General features: G+C 35.9%; 1 protein-coding gene across 2 annotated transcripts in view; it reads left to right on the top strand.

Moving 5' to 3' along the window:
• The window catches only part of ZNF385D (zinc finger protein 385D), a 429,859-nt gene that overhangs the window by 340,956 nt on the left and 67,742 nt on the right, over positions 1-21,161 (top strand). For both annotated transcript variants that reach the window (XM_075745842.1, XM_075745843.1), the window contains one exon: positions 20,251-20,413. In XM_075745842.1, coding sequence (XP_075601957.1) covers positions 20,251-20,413 — 163 coding nt within the window. The remainder of the gene's footprint in view (positions 1-20,250; positions 20,414-21,161) is intronic.

The raw sequence follows: 21,161 nt of genomic DNA on the forward strand, positions 1-21,161 counted from the left end.
TTTACATGTCTTTTACAGTCTCTGGAGATATTGCTATTCCATGTACTTACTCACATCACAGCTAACAGCTGGGAGTCTGATCATCTGAAGGAGTGGAAGTGCAACCCAATATCTGCTTTTAAAAGCTTTATGTTGGAATAAAAAAGCACGTATTTGAACTATACCTTTGAGGGTGTATTGCCCCCACTCGTACATTTTTTTTAATCTCAATTGAAAATGAAGTCTTTAAAGCTTTAAAATGGCCAAAGGAGACTGACTTCAGGAAAGAATCCAATATGGCACTTTAACCTAACTCCTCCATGGCCTTTAAAACTTGATTATGAATTCAAAACATGTATTCAAACTGAGGCAATGCTCTACTGGTAGACCATACAGGTACGTTCATACATATAATTGTTTGAAGGGTTGATCTCAAACTGTGATTTTTAAAAATACAAGGGTTTATTCTGTTTGGAGTTTATATAGGTCTCTTTGTATCGTAGTGGAATAGCTGTAGATACAGATGCATAGTAAATGTACTGAATTCATTTATGTTAGCTCTTTTTGGATAGGCATAAATGTTTCTTTTTATTCTTTATAAAGGAGATTTTAGAAGGTAGTCTCTGAACAGGTTTTATCCTTTCCCCAGCGTAGCCTATTTTCTCTGCATCAGTGGACTTGTCATGATAATCAACTTTTTTGTCCCAACCATCAATCACTCCTGATTACAGCTGGGGAGAAGTTCTGTTCTGTTGATCAGCCCATCAGTGCACATAATGTTACACCTGGAGACAAGTGAAAATCATCCCTCGATGGGAGAATCACTTGCCTTCAATCCTTTTGTCTGAAGTATTTTAATTTACATTTGGAGTTTTGTTGCAATTGTAAGTGCTTGCTTTGATTTTATTATTTCTTCGACAAAAATAATAAGTTTAGTTGATCTTTCCCTACATGATTAGAAGAAGAATGTTTTTCTATTTCAAACATCTTATTTTGTATCTTTTTCACTTCATTGTACAAATATTGCGATAATTATCACTATATAAATTAAAAAATTAAGTGGTTATGTGGTACTTCACTAGGAGGAACCTAGTATATGCTAGACCAGAATTTTTGCAAATGTGATTTTGTTGGCTTTTAATCAGATACTTGACTAGGGTAATATTTATCTTTAGCATTCCATTTATATGAAGTGGCTGTGTAGCAAACTTCATATCAATGAAATCATTAAAATATGAAGGCATCTTTTCTTTCTTTAAAGGAAATATGGCTTCTATTGTGATCATTACTGAATAACACATTTCTGAAAAGAGGGCCATTCTATGTATCTAAAGCCCAGCATTTTTCCTTCCTTGTAAGAAAGATGTGTTTTAGTTGTCACAAGAATGCTGAAACTTCAGCTTGAGCAAATACTTCATTTTTTGTTCATAACTTAAATATTACTTTTACTTAGCTATCAGAATGACCATATGCAGTTTAATTGTACTGTTCTTTTTCCTCTCAGTCACTTTTTTATTTTGAGTATCTTTTTAAGTTATCATTTTCACAAGTTTATCCTTTCACAGTATCTAAAAGCTGCAACATATAAGACGACTGAAAACCTGATACTTCAAGGGCTGCAAGATGAAGTGTAAATGGAGAAGAAAGTTGAATGTGAGAGTATGGGGTAATAAAGATTTGATTGGCAATCATGTTTTTACATAAAAGGTTTAATTAGCAGTAGCTCATTTTCCTATTCCTGCTGGCCATTTTCAGGACAGTGATATATTGCTTTTTTGCAGTGAGCCATGCCACCAAATAGAAGGTGTTATGTTTTCATTAGATGCAGACACTTCAGCATTATTATCTCTCACCTCAGTCTACACAGCAATACAAAACATGTCCAAATGCCATAATTTAATAGGCCAATGATATATACAGTAATTTAAAAACTATGGGATATTTGCTCACATGCTTTGTTTTGTTTCTTCTTAAATTGATGATAAAAGCACTAAATTGCAAATCAAATAATCACTCAAACAGGCTCACTCCTTATGTTTTGTCTGCTTGAATACCTTGTTTGCCAAATACTGAATTTCATCACTTGTATAGAAGTTGTTCTTCCAAAGTGACAACCTGTTTATTTTTATGGTTTAGTAATTAATGTGAGTATACTGCATGATTTTTATTTTACAGGTTATGTCAACCTGCATTACCTTTCCAAAGACTCTCACCATTTATTATGGCATAATAGAAACTTTTCTTTTGTTATTGAATAGAGACATTTGATGGCTCTTCACTAATATGATTCTAGTCAAATAGCCTACCACAAGGTACCTGTCATTGTTTGTCAATTTATTCTCTAACATGATTTTCTTACCAGAATCTTATGTGGTGATAAACAGTTACGATAAAGTCAATTTCTATGGTAAACACATTCTGAGAAGCAGCAATAAGTGAGGAACAATATCTGAAGATGTCAGAAAACATGGAGTATGTGGAAATAATTAACACCTTGGACACTGGAGGAATGAAGATTTTTACTGCATTTAACAGTATTTTATTCTATGTAATTCCCAGTGACAAGAAATTTTTTTATAAAATTATTTTACATGACTAATATGTATCTCTTTAGTGCTTGAAAAGGCTGTAAGAATGAAATTTCCCTCATAGAAGAGCTAAGACAATGTACATAATGTAGTTACAGGATGGAAGAATTTTAATAAAATGCACTAAAATGGTGCAGCACCGTTTTGGCTATTCTTCTAGAGTCAGAGCCCCATGTCTCTCAATTGGTCAGACAGGCCTTACTTGCAAGGCAAGCCAACAGGGCATGAGGTGCAGAGAAAAGCCTGCAAGCTGGTGCGTGTGACCATGTCTGCTGTTTAGAGGTGAAAAGAAGTATAGTTTCTGGTGGTGGGAAGCTGAATTTTGTGTGAATTTTACAGGTGCTGCATGGCCTTTGAATTGCCGGCACTGGCAGCCTAATGATCAAAAGCAAAATTCCTTGTTGAAAAGGATCTTGTCTAAACTATGAAAGCAAATTCTGAATTGGTTTATTTTCTCTCCAAATCTCATAGGAAATGAGTAAAATTAATCAAGGGTAAATGGATCTTTTCAAAAAGTTAGCACTAAGAAACAGTAGGAGTTTGGTCTGATGACTCTTATTAACTGATTTTTCTATCACTGGTAACCATTTTGAGCATGAATATTCAGTTGTGGCTGCGATGACTGCTTAGTTGCAGACATCAATCCACACTACTTCAGCCAGAACCAAAGGCAAGGTCCTAAGAGAAAATGGGCTCAGCATTTTTGTCATGTTTCTTGCTGAGTGTCCATTGATATAAGTAAACAACCATTAGTCACAAGATCACACTGGAAATCATTTCTCAGGAATGTTATTGGTATGGTCTGAATTATTCTGCAATAATGATCTTAAAAATAGTAGAAGTACTGTTTAATCAGTAGTTTACTTAGAACCTTGAGAATACTATGGCTCATTCATACAAGGAGCCTACAGCTAAATATCTGTGCAGTATGCAGTGCTTTACAGATGTGTAAGATGAGATCTTTTCTCTAGAGAGCTTATTTTCTCATAAATCAGAAATGAAACAAGAATATAAGATAGGGAGAGCAGCAGGGGATCGGCAAATGAATTACTGGAAAAATACTTTCTGAAACCCATTTTTAAGTTTTCTTGAAAGAGAGAGGGTTTGACAACCAGTAGGAATATGATCCAACTTATTAGATAACATGTTAGAACAGTTGAAATCAAGCCTGTAAAAAATGTCTGAGGGTAAATAAGAATAATTTTCAGAATTTGTAGTTTATGGAATATATGGTTGGAGTAAGTGTGTTGTTCTAAGGTGTGAGAGGGAGAAGGAGCTATGTAAGAGAAGAGACAAATAAACAATATATGGAAAGAAAGGAGACTCTGAGTCTGTCATAGTTCATTATTAACATTTGGGATATAGTGAAAGAAAAGAGGTGATTTGAGAAATGGAAAATTTCAGGTGGCAGTGTAAACAGTAGGAGAAAAATTAGAGCGATCCAGGCACTATTCATGCTGAATGATCATAAAGATATTGGTAGAAAGCAAAGGAGAAGTCATCCCAAAGAGAGGGCGTCCAAGTCCAGAGAGTAGAAAATCTTGAAGACAGAATCCTGAAATACATTAGTCTGGCCAGTGCAAGTCTTGTTTTTCAACAGGGAGGAGGTTTGTCATCCAGACATTCTCCAGCTGGGGTTACTTAGGATTCAGATCCTGTCTGAAGTCAGCCTTAATGATTTCCCCCCCCACACTACTTAAGCCTCTATAAAAGTTAAGATGCCTGAAGTCTATAAATTAGTTCTTTTCTGATATTTGGGGTAAGGAATAATGACAGAAGCACTTCTAGAATAAATGGGTAGCTGCTCTAAATCTGGATTTTTAAAATTAACAGAGATTACATGTTATCTCCCTCAGAAAATCTTCTTATCTCCAAAAGATGCAGATTTCCGTATTCCCTGAATGGGAAGATGAAGGCCCAAAATATTTTGTCTACTTTTCCCCTCAATGTGCTGCCCTCCACCCCCACTAATGTCCTCATGAAATCAGCTTGGTGATTTATTATGGCTCCTCCTGACATGGAATAGGTATCAGAGTAGTAAAAGATCGATTCACAGTGAGGAGGTGTAGCCACTTACAGTAATTGGACTATGAATTTTAATTCAAGTCTTGAAATTGTTTTTTGTTGCAGTCATAAGAATATGTGTGTTTTGCAGGCATGACTTTTTTTTCTATAAAGAGGTCCCACCGATATTAACTATGCATTTTTAATTGAGCACTTACTTATATTCATAACAATATGATGGGCTTGAACTGTAGCTCAGAAGCCAGGGTTTTGCTTGGTTGGGGGGGCTAACTAAGGCTCATCATATTTCAGTATGCTGTTTATAGAAACATGAATTTCGTTTAGGATGAGGTGGGGGCCTTTAGTATTTCACTGCAAGCTGTTCTGGTGTGTGCAAAGCTGCATTTTCAAACTGATAAGTGATGGGTTGGCCCTTGAGGCCCTTTGACTGGGGAGAAGCATAATTCTCATAATTCTCTTTTATCAGTACCACAAAAGATAAATCAACAGGATGACAATCTTATCATTGACATCAACTCTTGAGTCATTTTCTGAAACTCTTGCACTGTAAATAATCACATATTCAGGACTACTTTATAAAGCTGCCAATTTTGTGTGACAAGGTCATCCTTAATTTCTGTTTGTTTAATGAACAGTAGTGGAGTCCTCCCATTTTTAGAGATGTGACTGATTTAAATGGGGAGAAGGAGGGGACTGTACAGCCATGTGGAGCAAAGCGTCACGTAGACAATAAATTCTGTTGCTGGCTCCAGTGGTAATAAGCTGTGCAGTCAGAAGAACACCAGGGCCTACGATGTCATCTGTCTGATCAGGTAAAGAAGAACCTGCAGAAGTCATAGGCTTATATCTGACTGACTGAAAGGCATGTTAGCACTCGACTCAAGAGACGGTTTGGCTATAGATTTAACCCATCGTTATCAGACAACTGCTTGTCCTCCTACCATATTAGGACTAGTAAACCCTTTGGCTCAGCCTGAGAGGTCCCAATTATATTCTGGTCAGTTGTCTGCCTGAAGAAACCTGTAAGTTTTACCGTGTGTAAGCCTGAAGGTGCTAATACATCTTAAAACTCTCAGCTGGAAGTAAATATCTGGTTTGTATTTGGAATGCAATAAAATGTATTTTTTAGGAGACTGAAGGGCAAAAACGATGAGGCTGAAACTGTATCTGTAAGGTGAAACTGAAGAAGCACTAAATTAAAAATTAAATCTTCAACCCTCTATAAAGAGAAAGTATTAGAAGTTAAATGATGTCCTGACTTGGTAGGACTCTGGGTGCTAAAGCCAGTTGTCCTGGGCTTGGCCTAGTTGTCCTGTTCCTCTGTAAATGGCTTTGCAGCAGTCCTGCAAACTGTCAGATGTCACATACCACACCTGATGCATCAACCTGATGGCCTTTGGGATCTCATTTGGAGAGTGTGACTTCTCGAAGTTCACAGTCATCACTAGGGCTCTGGATAGTACCTGAGATCCTACTCTCACCCCTTCTTTGAGGTACAGTCTCAGTGCTGTACAATTCAAAATTATAATTACTTGGTATATGTGTGCATCATTAAGTCATGGTCATTTATCCGGTTTACGAGTTGGCTGGCAGAGTAGGTGGCACACAGGGGCACTTCGGCCAGAGCTGGGAATGGGGGTCTCACGAGGCTCTGAGGACAATGGCACGTACGGGCACAGAAGCGTCATGGTTCCAGCCATTAGGGCCACCATGAACTCTGAAAGCCAGGAAAATGCCCTGGGAGACTTAACGGTTCTTCTCAGGAGACTTACATGACTCACTGGCAATATTTATCATAATCTTGGTAGATCATAGCAACCTACACCTGCAAGTACTTGCTTTTACAATCACAATGTTTGCTGTCTGTATTACCCTTCCTTATCCATTGTTTTAACTTGTACCCTTAATGTTCTTTTAAGTTAGCATCCTTGCTTTTTTGGTCTGTCTAAGGTTCATTCATGTTGGAAGAACTGTCATTATTGAAATGGTTTATAGTGTAAAGCACTGTATTTGGGAGATAAATTGAGTTATTCTATTTATTTTTGTTACATTTTGGTTATATTTTTATTATGAGATGGACTCGGATGTAATTTGGCTCCAGGATCAAAAATAGGAAATTACTCTAAAATGGAAAGATAGTCACACAGATTCAGTTGAGACTGAGAGTTCTAAGGGTTGTCTACCTTCTTCTGATGTTTTATTCCTTAGATATCATTATGTAGTGTTTCTGGTATAGTCTGTGGCTTTATATCTGTCCATAAACTGCCGCACAGATTATTTGCAAGCCAGTGAAAAAAGCAGGACAACGGATTATATCTCTCTGACAAAAATGTGAGAGTCTTTGTTAGCTTTATAGCTGGATGTCTGCTGGATATATATCTCTCAAGTGTACTCAACACTGGAAACCTTTTTATCTAATATAGTATTTCTGGTGAGATGGCAGGTTGCCTGTGGTGTGTGTGTAGCCATATATATAAGTGTGTGTGTATATACACACACACACACACACACACACACACACACATATACTCCTTTCACAAATAGGTTTGCTGTAATATAAAAGAAATAGGAAAATATTTCTGTGCAGATCACTCAAATAGTGTGATTGTCTCCAGCAGTGTTACATAGAAACTAGTAAAGAAAGAGCAGAGAAACAAACCAAATCATTTCCATTTGAGTGAAATTGTTCTGGGTGTTCTCAATTTTCATTTTGTCAGTATTTTACAGAGTGTATGTATGTATGACATACCAGTAGCAGCTGAGTGTGAGTATGTAGCACTAACCAAGATGATGTAGAGTTACCCAAACAAATGCTATAAGTGAGGGTAGACAAGTAGCATATTCCAAGTTGCATATAACATATTTTTGTGGTGAAAGCATGGCTTTTTTATCCCAACTGATGTGTTCCTGTGATGCTGTACATTTTGATTCATTGGCTCAGTCAAAGGCTGTCCATTCATCTTTAAATTCTTTCCACTGGGTCCAGGTGGAGCATCACACTTACTTTCAATCGCCAGTCCAGGGTGAAATAAATGTCAACATTTCTGTTGACTTAAGTGGCGCCAGGATTGCACCCACACAATCTAACCCAAGCATGATTGCTATCTCTTTTTTTTTTCTCTCTAAGCAAGGAGGTCCTTGCAATTTTGAAAGGGCAATGAAAGCAGCATGGTTCATTGTTTCTAGATTTTGGTGTATAATGAATTCATAGGAATGAACACTGAAACAGTTGTAAAGCTCTTGCCAAAATGCCATTTCTTTATGAGAAAAGTAATGAAGTATAATAGCTGTGTTCAAAAAATAACTTCTAAATCAATATGCAAGAAGTTGATCAATAATATGCATGTTATGAAGGTAGCAGAACACATTCAGGATTAGAATAAATGAACTAAAGAAACTTCTTTTGCAACAGGGCTTCTAGAGTAATTTTCTAACTTCTATCATGGGTGATTTCAACATAGATTTCAATGGAGCTTGGACTATTGAAGCAAATAGCTCATTCTTGAAGATCTTTTGTTGTTTTTAACACATTGAATTAGCTCATTACTGCTGAATATGTAGTGGAAAATAGCATCTGTTTACACTGCAATAATATAAAAATTACTTACCAGTAACAGAATAAGGAGCAATTTGCAAAAGCTAATCATATTTGTGCACTTGTCTGCAAAAAGTAAATTGTTAATACATACCTAAGGAAAAAAACACTTACTGGTTTATGCAATTTAATAGTAGCGTTAAGCATAATATATTAAATAAATTTTTTTAGGATTCAGTTTTAAAAGTCGTAAGGATATGAACATAAAAAGCATATCTATCCCATATTGCTGCTTCACCTGTACTTAGTGATGGTTGAACTCCAGAAAGCATCCTGAAGCCCAAATCAGTGTCAAACTGTCCATACACCCCAAATGTACACCACTAGCTTAGAAACCTACTAGGAGATTTCCTTAGTGAGAGTTCTGTCTTCGTTTGGGTAGAAGCGTTCAGTAGCATGTCCTCCATCCTGTAAGTCTGGGGTGCTGCAAAGCATACTGCGGCATACTGGGAATTATCACAGCAGTGAGATGCCATGGGTGTGAACTAAGAGCATTTCACAATTTCAGTTCATCGTTGGAGGTGAAGTTAAAGATTCTTATTTTATTCAAAGAGGATTCAGAAACCACATTTCCAAAAGAATTTCGTGGCAACCAGAGTAGATGTGTTAGCTTTTCCTTAGCCCTGCTTGGACTCATTGTGCTGTATTTGCATGTCCCATATGCAGACCTTTTCAGGGGATCCTTTTTACCATGAATGCTATGTGCAAACTTGCCATGTTTCTCCCCTGACATTTTCTTTTTCTTCAGAAGCCTGGAGAGCAATACTTTGTTCTGAACTCGCATCTCAATACAAAACCTTGAAGGGGCTTCAGTCTGTTGTTTAAGAAAAGTATACTTTTTATACATCTGCTTGTGGAAATGGCAACTGTTAAATGAAATATTTTTAAAGGATAGAATGAATAGGAATCTTGAATATTCTTCATTATTCATTGAGGTATTTTAATAACTCATTAGTTCTGATAGTATAATCTCTTCTTGGTTAGTGATGTCATCAAGTAAGTGTCCAGGGCTAAAATTTTATAAAAAGTAAACAAAAAGAAAAAGTCTTTCATTTCACACAAGTGTTCTGTGAATTAAGTCAGCATTTCTTCAGGTATTAAGGTCATGCCTGCAAGGTTAATTTAACCTTCTCTTAGTAAACTACAGTGTTAGTTAATCACTTCAGGAGCATTCCAACATTTGGTGGACATGGATGGATAACTGTTATATGTTAATCATACTAATTTACATGTATGAGATCTCTGTAATTCTTAATTCTGAGATGTGAAAAGTTTGGGGTTTTTTTTCCTTTCATTTGAGTTACAGTTACCATAGATTGGTAAGAATGAGCACTGAGCAATAAAAAAAGGAAGAGCATAAAACCAATAAAGAACAATAAATAAGTATAAATATGTTAATAAATATTGTGAATAGGTGTGAAGGGATTTGCTTGCTCCAAAGAGTTTGGAGTCTCAGCATTAAATTTCAGTACCATTTGGAAATTTCACTCTTTTAATAATCTCTGCCCAAACAAATCTAAAACATGAAATAATGGCTTAGGTTTTAAAATCAGAAAGGGCTCTTATACCTGTCTAGTTTGACCTTTTTTATATTACACATCATACAATTTCATATAGCTGTTCCAGTTTTGAACCTGATAATCTGTGCTTGACTAAAGGAGATGAGAAACATGAAAGCAAATGTGACTGAACCTGAAATATAGAGCATCACTTAGGCACTGATCCTATAGCACCTCAGCATATAAATTGTCCTGTTGATTTCAGAGGGGCTACTCTTATCCAGTATGATTTGTAGAATTGCAACCGGTTTCTTGTAGCTTCAGTAAGTATTTGGTTTTGGTCAATGGAAAAAAAATAATTCAGATTTCAGTGTAATGTGAGGTTGAGGGATTGAAGATTTGTAGGAAGGAGACAAAATATAACTGCAATGTAAACAGTGAGTAATGTCAGAAAATTCTCATTAAGTTTTATGTACTGCTTTGCATCCCTAACCATGTAACCGTGTAACCATGTAACTTCTTACATAGAACCTAACAGATAGGTTAAAGGAATGAAAGATGCTGACCTGTTGGCTTTGTACTAGAAGATATTTTTGACTATTCTGTATTGATGATAGTACAACAACCTAGTTGTGTTAGTAAATAAACCTCATTTTTCAGTCTGCACAAATTTTGGAACAACTTAATCTCTCCACATATATGTATTACTTTAAGAACACACGATTGCTTTTATAACTAACTTGCATAGCAAGTAGGTCTGTGTGCACTATGTATATCTAAAGGAGGTTATTCCAAGTGCTAAAGCTCTGACCCTGCAACAGTTGGTAGAACTTGTGTGCTGGCAAACCTTGTAGGTATACACAGCACCTCATGGACCTCACTGAGGCTGTGAACATATTCACAGAGTCACCCAAGAATGATTGAAAGCAAGGCAAAAAGAACAAAATTATGTAAAGGAGTAAATATAACTGTATGTATACTGACTGATCGTCAAGTTTTCCTATGCCTCACAAATCTTTGTTCTTTCTGGATATATTGATTGCTTTTCTCTTTCTTCCTGGCAAATCATTTAGATAAAACTAGTTTTTAATGCAAATGTGCTTCCATGATATGCCACTAGTTTTTATCACCACCTAGGCGATTTATTTTCTATAAATGTGATGTCCTTATATAAAACATTAATTTTTTTTTTAAAGTAGGAAATAGCATTTATTCATTTTACTTTGTTTCTTGCTCTCTCTTTTTCATGTAACGTATATGTTCTCCCGAAGAGAGAAGTCCTGTGGATAAATGTACAGTAGGACTTTTTAAGCAAACTACTGGCATAGGACTCTCTTAGAGATACAAAATTTGAGTAAATGAGCCAGGAACTAGTGGGCTGGTAGGGTTGTTCTGTTCTGAGGAAACACATTGCCTCTCCATGGATGTTTCTGCACCTAGAAGGCTTGGATTCCTCTTGGAATATAAGGAGAATCAAAGAGTCTGTAATCTCTTCTGTCTTAGTCTCAGCCTTAAATTTTCAATCTTTGTGCAGCTGTGAAAACTTTTCACAGTGGAAACCTTCCCATAATATTTTACATATACTTACAGCCTTGTACACGAAAGCTGGAGATTTAACCTATGAAGCACCTAACTACTGCCAAGTCCACACAAAACAGAGCTGGAATCAGAAAATTTGAGCATTTACGTGTCTTATTTGTGGGTTCTGAATTTCTTCTAATGAGTAGGAGCTGATCTAAAGGACGCAGGAAAGATTAATGTTGAAATAACTATTAAAATATAAATTGAAAATCCAAAATGAAAAATTTATACAACTGTATATTTGAGTATAAGAATCAGAAAGTTGAATTGACATTTTTCTGAGGACAAACCTGAAATTTGGAAAACTGCTTATAACTATAGAATTAAAATCAGTAATTCCAATAAAAATATTAAGACTGTGCTTAAGAACACAGTGAAAATATCTCCATGTACTCTCTTTTGTGGTTTTGTACATATAAGTTGTATTAACTTGTTTGTAATTCCAAATATAAAGTTCAAATGGTACTGAATTAATAGCAATATAAATATGCACTTCTTAAGCTTTTCCTGTTTTCTGTAAAATTACTTGTAGTATCTTTGTGTCTTGCCTTCCACTATTCTTCCCTGGTGCTTTGATTCAGTCAAAAAAATCTGAAACTTGTATTCAATGAGATTGCTATCATGAATGTAAACAGAAAAAAAATGGTTTCCTTGGCAACAGAAACCAGGTGAAGACAGACCAGCTACGCTAAACACACCCACTCAACTTTCTTTAGTTATCAGTTTGCAAGCTGGATGCAGAGGGAATCAAGTGTTTTATGCTCAGTCAGTGTAAGGTTTCTAAATGAACGGAGGCTCTGGGCAGGTAAGTGTACATGTAGACTCTTGACTCCCATTAGCTGTTGTGAACTGTGACAAACTGAGATTCAAAAAGGTGTTGACTACATATCCCCCACTGTTATTTTTCAGATTACATCAGAAAAGACTCTGAATTTTTCACTACTACTCAGCAAATTACTGTCTCTAAAGCAGTTATTTTAAATTCAACAGCATCTGTTGTTTTTAAGTAAACATTTTATGTGTATAACCTGAACATTGAATTACATTTACATTATTAAACTCATTATTAAGTAAATCACAACCATATTGTATCATGGTGAGCTTGTTTTCTTTGTCATTTCATAGATAGACTTTATGTCAGCTTCCACTTTTAGGATTACCATTATTGATGTGTTATTCAAAAGGTGTTAATTAACACAATGAATAAAAGATGTGTGGGTGTGTCTACTGCTAGTGGAGGGAAGCTGGGGTACATTTCTATAAAGTTATAATCACATGTCAAGTTCTCGGTTCCAAGTATGTCAGTTCCAAATTCAAAACTGGAAGCATATGTTATATTTACTAAGCTGAATGAATACATGGTTTATTTTATCATATGAGTAGCACATTAGCAGTGTGTACAGATTAAACTTATATCTCATTCTAAAATTAATTTGAGATGAATCACTTGGTTAATCTGAATGAAAAAAATCAAATGGGTTTAACATTCTCTTGAAACTCTGACTACAATAAGATTTACCATGGGGAAAATAAATGATGCTGCCAATTAATACAGTAAATATGAGATTAAATGTCAATTTGATTGATTATACCAGTTTTCAAAAGAGCATGTTTCATCTCCCCATCAAAAGACCTCCCCAAAATGCAACTATTATTACTACAGAAGTCAGTATGTAAAAACTTCCAGAGACCTGAATTTGATAACATTGTCAAAATGAGTTTAAAACTGACCTACCTTAATAATAAAAAGGATAAAATAGATAGCAAACCAAATAATCTCTTTATTGAATTTCAACGCACGAAGTACTGGTGTCCTTAAAAGAAAAATGCCAGGTATGGCAAGAGATTGATTACTTGAGCTACCTTCTCTTCAGTATGTCTATTTTGATGCTGTGTATGTCCACTTGGAATGCAGTGAGAAGTGTGTTATATCTAGGAAGTTTTTTGTATCTTGCTTCAATAGTTTCAGGTAAAGCTGCACTCAGTGGCAGCCTGCAGTAAAAGCAGATGCATGGTCTTAAAGATACTGTGTTACGGGACAAGTGATATTAAGTAGGAAATTTTGACCTTCTGCATCTGACCAAGATAAAATAGCTTTTCCTTTCCGTAATGAAAATATTTGATTTTACTACAGGATGGATGATTTTACCATAAGAATGGGGTTGATGCCAATCGCTCACAATGTGAGGCAGACTGTTGCCAGGCGCAGTCTCTCACCATTATATAAATGGCTCTGGAAGGAGCCCAAGTGCAGGGAGTGGGATGGAGCAGCTTTGTTAATGCAGAAGAGCTAGAGAGCTCAGAAAGCACCCATTCGTTCTGATCCTTGAGTCTCAGGGTACGTTCATGAGTGTATTGAATAAATGCTTTATGAAGGAGAAGAGGGAATAGAAAGTTTTTCTTTCCATGGAAAGAAAAAAATAAATACCTGGGAATTAACATGCTGGGACATTTATTTTATTCTGCCATAATAATGGAGAAATGTTTTCTTTTCTACGGAAAGGTCCTTTTTGGTACTTGTATATTTGGCAGTAAGGGGCAAATTGACCAGTCATAGTCTAGGGGGCAAAAAACCTTCTTTCAGATCATATCTGAAAAAAGTCATATTACACACGTCCTTGGTGCTTTGTACCATCTCAGCCCATAATGTCATTAGATCTCTGACCCTGTATTACAGAGTGGTGTTGGTGATAGAGTGCACAAAAAATTGAAATGACACAATTCAGAAGATAAAGGTAAGCTTAGCAGAAGGAAAAAATGACGACAGGCAGCATTTATCTGCACTATAATTGACTGCAGATTGAGTTTATATGTATCAGGCAGAAATCAGGATACTCTTCTTGTTCAATATGAAACATGTCATTGTGTTGACATCACCTTTAAAAATTACATTATATGTCTTCACTTAATCTCCTATTCTGCAAAGGCTTGCACAGGTACTTAGCTTGTTTGTCTCTTGTACTGTGAGTCTGTGAAGCTCTGCTGAAGTCCATGGAGTTACTCTGTTTTCTAGAAAGTAAACATAGGACTTGTGAGTAGTCCTGAATTTCCAGTGTGTACTCACTGGGCAAACAAATCAGTAGGCCTTGTAAGAAATTATTTTTGAAATTTTAAAATAGCCTCATGTCCTGGTTTTGGCTAGGATAGAGTTAATTTTCACAAGGAGCTGGGATGGGACACAGCCAGGACAGGTGACCCAAACTAGCCAAAGGGATATTCCATACCATATGACGTCATGCTCACCATAAAAGGGGGCTAGTCTCGGAGGGGCGGCATGTGACGGACTGAGTGTGGGCTGGGAATCCAGTCGATCCAATCATCGGGTCAGTAAATTAAATTGTGTCATCACCCATTGTGTTTATTCTAAGTACTGCTGTTGTTGTTTCCCTCTCCCTTTGCTGTCCCATTAAATTGTCCTTATCCGAAATCACGAGTTTTGCCTTTGCCTTCCCATTCTCCTCCCCATCGTGCTGGGGGGAGGGGTCAGTGAGCGGCTGCGTGGTGCTCAGCTGCTGGCTGGGGCTAAACCACCACAATCCTTGTTGGTGCCCAATGTCCTAGGCAGAACCAGCTGTTGGGCATCTCAAGACTTGTTAAACATTCTGTAAATTTCTCCACTTTACTTACTGGAGAAGTTCCACGGAGATCACTTCGGGTTATGTAAATAGCACATACCTGGTAATATACAGATGTTTCGGCTGCATACTGCAACCTTCCTGGAGCTCAGTGCTGTCATCACTGACTGGCCAGGGTGGTCAGTCACCCTGGACTGGCAACTATGGAGTCATTAGGAAAAATAGGATGTTTGTTCCAAAAATAAAAAAGTCTTTTGATTTTTATCACTTTCTTGTGTGCTTAGAACATCTGTAAAATTATATTTGAAGTACTTATTAATGGCCCAACTTTAGGAAAATATTCTGTACTCAGAGATTAAGACAATGTGTAGCATAGGCATCTCATAAACAATTTCCTCACTTCACCAAAGGACAGAAGCCCTCTTGGCTTATACAGTTGTTTGTTGTTGCTTTCTGTGTGTGCCCAGCTCACTGGCAATATTAGTTTGAATGGGGAAAATCATTTTTTGTTTTCAGAGCTTTTTACTCTGGAGGATCCTGACATCGGTTGCTGATGTATTAACCAAAATTGCTACTATTGTACTGGGAATAACAGCAGAGGTGATGGTTGCGTCCAGTAGCTGGTAAACACAAAGACATGACATGATCTACTGAAAGCTGATAGACAAAAAGGACTTTTTAGCACTCCCAGCCCTTGTTTGGGTCTTTCTAAGGGTGTAGACAGACTGCAGCCTTGCTACTAATTGGCCAGATGACAGCATGGAGCAGAGCACTCTCCACAATGGACATTTTTCAAAATGTATTGTCAAATGAGAAAGACATAATGCAGGATAGTTGGATTTAATTTTTATGAGGAAGAATTAGTGAAACAGATACACTACACTTTTTTAAAAAGGTTTTTTTTCTTTGAGCTTGCTTTTATATGAAGGTATTGCCTAGAAAGAATGACTGAGGCAGGAAAACAAGATTAGTAATATGAGATGGACCAGGAAGGATATGAAAAGGATAGAAGATGCAGTGCTGCTAAGTTGAAAACTCTCTGAGAATAGGAGGACACCCTTTTTTGTCTCAATGCACAAAATTAAGCACAATGTTTTTGTTGGACCAATGCCTAAAGAATGTGAGAAGACATATGATTCACTGAAGTACATTAGTCAGGCAAACTTATTTTGAAGACTTCCATGTAGATATGATGACTGTAATTGTAAGAGAATACTGTCTGGATTGTTTAAGATATTTCATCTTTCTCATTTTACACATTGCAATTTACTTGGTAATATGATGTCCTTATGGTAACTGTGGTACAATATTGCACTTAAGCAGAGAAAATACAGCTGAGTTTTGACACTATGGCTGTTATTTCTAAGTGCTCACACCTGCATGTAGAATTTTTTTATTCTTTTATGGTATGTATATGTGTGTTTATCACATACATATACACACAATAAATGTTTATATTGACAAACACATTTTTATGTTCTGACTTGTACTGCTCAAATAGGCAGGACTTAATTACAAGTAACCTTGAAAAGTGATTTCCTATTTAAACATGTTGCTGTTTCCTTGAAGTAATTCTCATAGACCAAAGTTTGTCTACATGTAATTTAAGGATCCTTGATTTTTTAGCTTCAGATATGAAGTAATAATCTACTTTTTACTGTCTTGTTAGACATCTTTTTCAAGAATGGATATAGTTTCTTAAAGTTCACTGTGATGTTTCATGAGCAATATTTGACGTATTTCTCATGCTTCATCACTGACTGGGTAACATGTTAGCTGACAGTGATTTATCTTCACAGTGCTAGGGTTAGTTCTGTGTATCAAACATGGAAACTCTTATGTGAGAAGCAAACTTGGAAACTATGATGAAAGAAGAAAGTAAGCCCTTTCTTAAGGTATTCTTCTAATCTGTTCTTTTGTAATCATAAAAAGAAACAGAATTTAATATTAGAGGGCTCTTCAGATAGCTGACTGACTGGTTACAAAGTGTTCTCTAGTAATAGGGAATTTTTCCTTTAGGATGGTCCTGAATCGCTTTCATTTGAGAGAACATCTGATTTTAGATCAAACAGTTGTTTCTCAAAGGGGACTGGCTTCCATCAAGATGAGCAATTATAAAAGTCAGTACCCCTTTACAAAACATGGAAAGGGAAATCCTCTCTTGATTCCCTTTGGCTTCTGTAGATGTAGGGTTTCACCTGTAACCTCTGTTCATAATTTGTCTAGCACAACTTCTAGCACAAATTGGTAAGGTAATATATAGACATGTATATTATCTTCTTGGTTTTTGCAACTGTTGAACTCTGAAGTATTCCAGAAGTAGACCTCTTCTCACGTTTCTGAAGGGGTACAGTCTCTTCACTCAGTCAAACATCATGGCTGGCACCAAAAAGTAGGACTAATTTGTCTTTCACTCTTCTGTTCTCTTTCAATATTTCTTAATTCTGCATGAAATTTGGGAATAATTGCATTTTATGATCTGTCTTATTTTCGTATCTAACCTACAAGTAAATACCATTTAAGTAAAGAGTTTTATAAGCTACAAGTAAATGCCATTTAAGCAGTGAGGATTATTTTAGTTCTCTTATGGCTGCAAGAAATGATTCAGCGAGGTACCATATTTTATGTTGCTGTGCTGAAAAAGATATTTGTGGATATTTTTCCATTCCCTCCATCATCTTACTCTTGCAAGGAAAGATAATGACAGACTTTTTTTTTTTTAGGGTTCCATTCAGTTGTAAAAGTTCAGTATAAGCTAATTTGGAGCTGGTTAAATGCTTAGGAGCAATCTGTCTGCTCTCACATAGAAGTACCATTAACGTGCCAGCTACAGTTATATTGAAATAAGCTCAGATGGCTTCATGTCCCCACAGAGGATGGAGATTTAAACTTTGAAATAAAAAAGGCATAAAGATCTTCTTTAAGTAGAGGCTGGGTAAACTAGCAGCACTTTGTGGGAAGTGAGTAATGGACAACTCTGCGTAACAGCCATTGTACTTGTAAATTTGAGCAATGTGTTTCTACTTTGGAGCAATTTCATTCATATATTTCACAACACTGAAAAGGTCACCAAGTGCTACTTAGGGCCTCATTGTAAATTTCATATGCATCCAACACTCTGCTTTAGAGGCTTGTGGAGCTGTAGCTGTGAGAATTCAGAGGGAAGAAAACTATGCATACAGGAGATGTAAACCTGGGGTGCTCCGCCAACAGTTCTGTGAAGAAAGTTGAGCTGTGTATGAAACTAATATTGACATTCATAATTCAGTATTAAGGACCATGTTCTGACTACCTTTCTGATATTTGAAGAATGACAGTATTAGTTAGGGAAAACAAGTGCAGCCAGAATCTGGAGCTGACTGATAATTAAATTTGACTAGAAACTGTAAAAATAGTTGACATGATAGTGACATGAGGATTTGCTGTATAATGTCATTTTTAATGCATCATCGTAACTTGACACTGGTTTTTCAATTTAACAATAATTAACATCTCTTGACTGTTTGTATTTGGCTTATGGTATGTCTCAATGTTATGTGTTGGGAATTGTAAAAGGTGCATGATTGTGCTGTTTCTGTTCAAGATGTTTCTAATTAATAACTTCACTGTCCAGTGTTCTTTCAATAAGGGTACCTAATACAATATTTACATTATTTTAGGTGTAGAGAAACTGGCTTTTCAACCAAACTGAATGATGCATCTCAATATATAACAAGAGTGTATGCATGTGTGTGTATATCTATGTATGTATACACATACACATATATGTGTTTATTGGTTTAGACACTTCTTTCCTACTCATCTTGAGCTTCTCAAATCTCAGGCATCTGGAAGGAATCATGGCTTTTCATGAAAGCTGAAAGTCGTAAATCTCGAGATAAATTAATATACAATCTTATTGTGATATTCACTACAACTTCGTCTGTCCCCAAAATTCAGCATATTAAATAACATTGAATAAAGGTCAGATGAATATGACAGATAATGCAGGGTTCTTCTACCTGCATGAGTGGCTTAGTGAGTCAAGTGACTGTGTCATATTATCCCTTTGATCCTTTGAGTTTGTAGCCACTAAATTACATACGTGGTTTTTTTCTTCTTCTGATTCCACAATAGAAAACGTTTACCTTTCTTTAATGTTCTAAGTATCTGCTATTGTTTCATGCCTGAAACAAAACACTGACCTTTGTGGGTCCATGGGCTGACCCAATATAGTTGCTTTTCATTTGTTCAATTCTGTAGTAGCTAAATTTTGGCTGTTTTTCTAGAGTCTTAATAATTTCTCTTTCAAGTAAAAAAGGAGTTGCTTCCAATAAAGTTTGAAGTTCAGCAATAAAAATATAAGGAATCTTCCAGGTTGTTAGCTTAACAGGAAGACTATCTTTCTTATAAGAGTTTAAATAATTAGATAAGAAATACACTCTGAATATTCATAATAATTCCAGTGGTTTTTTTGTATAAGTTTTAATCTTATACTTCAAATACTATTTTAAAAATATATTTGCAACATAAAATAAATGAAGAAAAGTTGGTATTAATTCTTAGAATAATAAAGATACTTTCAGTGTAATACATAAATCTTAATAGCAATGCACATACAAATCTATTTTAGCTTAACGATGTCAAGTAGCCAAAATATATATATATATACACACACACATATATATATATATATTTGGGACTGTGACAGGACTTGTGTGAGCTTTCTTCTTTGGAAGGATGCTCCTGGCTTTGAATTTCAAACACTACCTTTTGTAGCAAGTGGACAAAAGTAATCCTTTTTTTTTTTTTTTTTTTTTTTTTTTTTTAAGAAAGCCAGCTAATTGCACGTCTGCCTCACATTCAGTTAAATCTTTGGTGATGGGCTTTGAAGAGAGTGTTTTATGTTTTGCTTTCTTTTGTTTGGGCATTGGTTTTGGTTTGGGGGTTTTTTGGTTTGTTTTTTACTGACAGTCTTTGCTGAGAGGTTCCAGATACCACTATTAAAAGTAAACTGTTCTTTGCAGGAAGCTTTGACAAAATCTATAGTTTGAAGTAGAAACTGGAAAAATGCAAAGCTACTGGGAGGAGAGTACCTTCCTTCCTGTGGCCTAAGAATTATTATTATTTTTAATGCAAAAGCAAACAAAGTCTCTAATGGTAGCACGGTAGACTAAAACAACCTTATTTTCGTCTGAAAGTAATATACTGTTATACAGTAATACACTGTATTTATTGAATTGGGGTTGCTTGAGTATTTTTTCCATTGTTTTCCAAGCATCATTCTAAATATAATTTTCTGTTTGGTCACTACTTGGATAATGTGAATGGTACCCATTATTGAAAGGTAGTCTGTATTTGTACTAATACAGAGAATGCCAGTTTAGAAATGAGCCTGATTGCATGGTTCATTTTGTTCTCCTTTGTAGAGCCAGGCTGCGGCCCACTACAAAGGCACTAAACATGCCAAGAAGCTCAAAGCACTGGAAGCCATGAAAAATAAGCAGAAATCTGTTACTACCAAGGACAGCGCAAAGACTACCTTCACTTCCATCACTACCAATACCATCAATACCAGCTCTGACAAAACAGGTTAAGCAACAATCTTTGTTGGTTTTGTTCGTTTTGTTTTTTTTCTTGTTTAATTCCATGTCTGTTTGGTTATGTGCTTGCCACATTGATTCATGCTCGATCCATCTTTCTGTGTGATATTGATTTCTTTTAGTCCTTTCAGTAGGCTGGTGAGAGTATGATAGTCATGTAACCGATTTAGTGAAAAGAGGCTTGCCATTCTTTTAGGACAGAATGCAATACTCATGACTTGATTAATTTTTATAGTGGCTTAACTATTACATATCAACTGATCTAAACCTTCTAGTATGTATGCAGTATCTCTCTAAAAATAATTACATATGGCACATTTCTTTTAACCACAAACAATGTAGCAAATTGCACTACTTGTGTCTAGAAGCCTCTTACAAAAGCATTGTTAGTAAAAACCTAATTTTCATAAATTTCAAACATTGCATTAATTTTTTAAAATGGCTATTGCATGATTTTGAGCTGGAAAATAGCTGTATAACCTCTATTCCACACAATCAGGTAAGTGCTATTGATGCCAATTATTCTGCTTAAATGAGTCTTCGGACTGAAATAATATCCTTTAAATTATTGTATGGGTAAAAGGTACACCTTTGCAAATAAAGTCTATGTATTTGGTAAAGTCAACAGGGTTTGATTAAGCTCGTATTTTAAATATGTGGCTGTTGTACCGGAAATTTTGAAGGAAGGTTGTAAGTTCACTGAAGGGTAGTCTAGTACCTCACAAAGTAAGACTGCT

The sequence above is a fragment of the Balearica regulorum genome, chromosome 2, assembly GCF_011004875.1.
Source record: "Balearica regulorum gibbericeps isolate bBalReg1 chromosome 2, bBalReg1.pri, whole genome shotgun sequence".
In the NCBI taxonomy this organism is placed as follows: Eukaryota; Metazoa; Chordata; class Aves; order Gruiformes; family Gruidae; genus Balearica; species Balearica regulorum.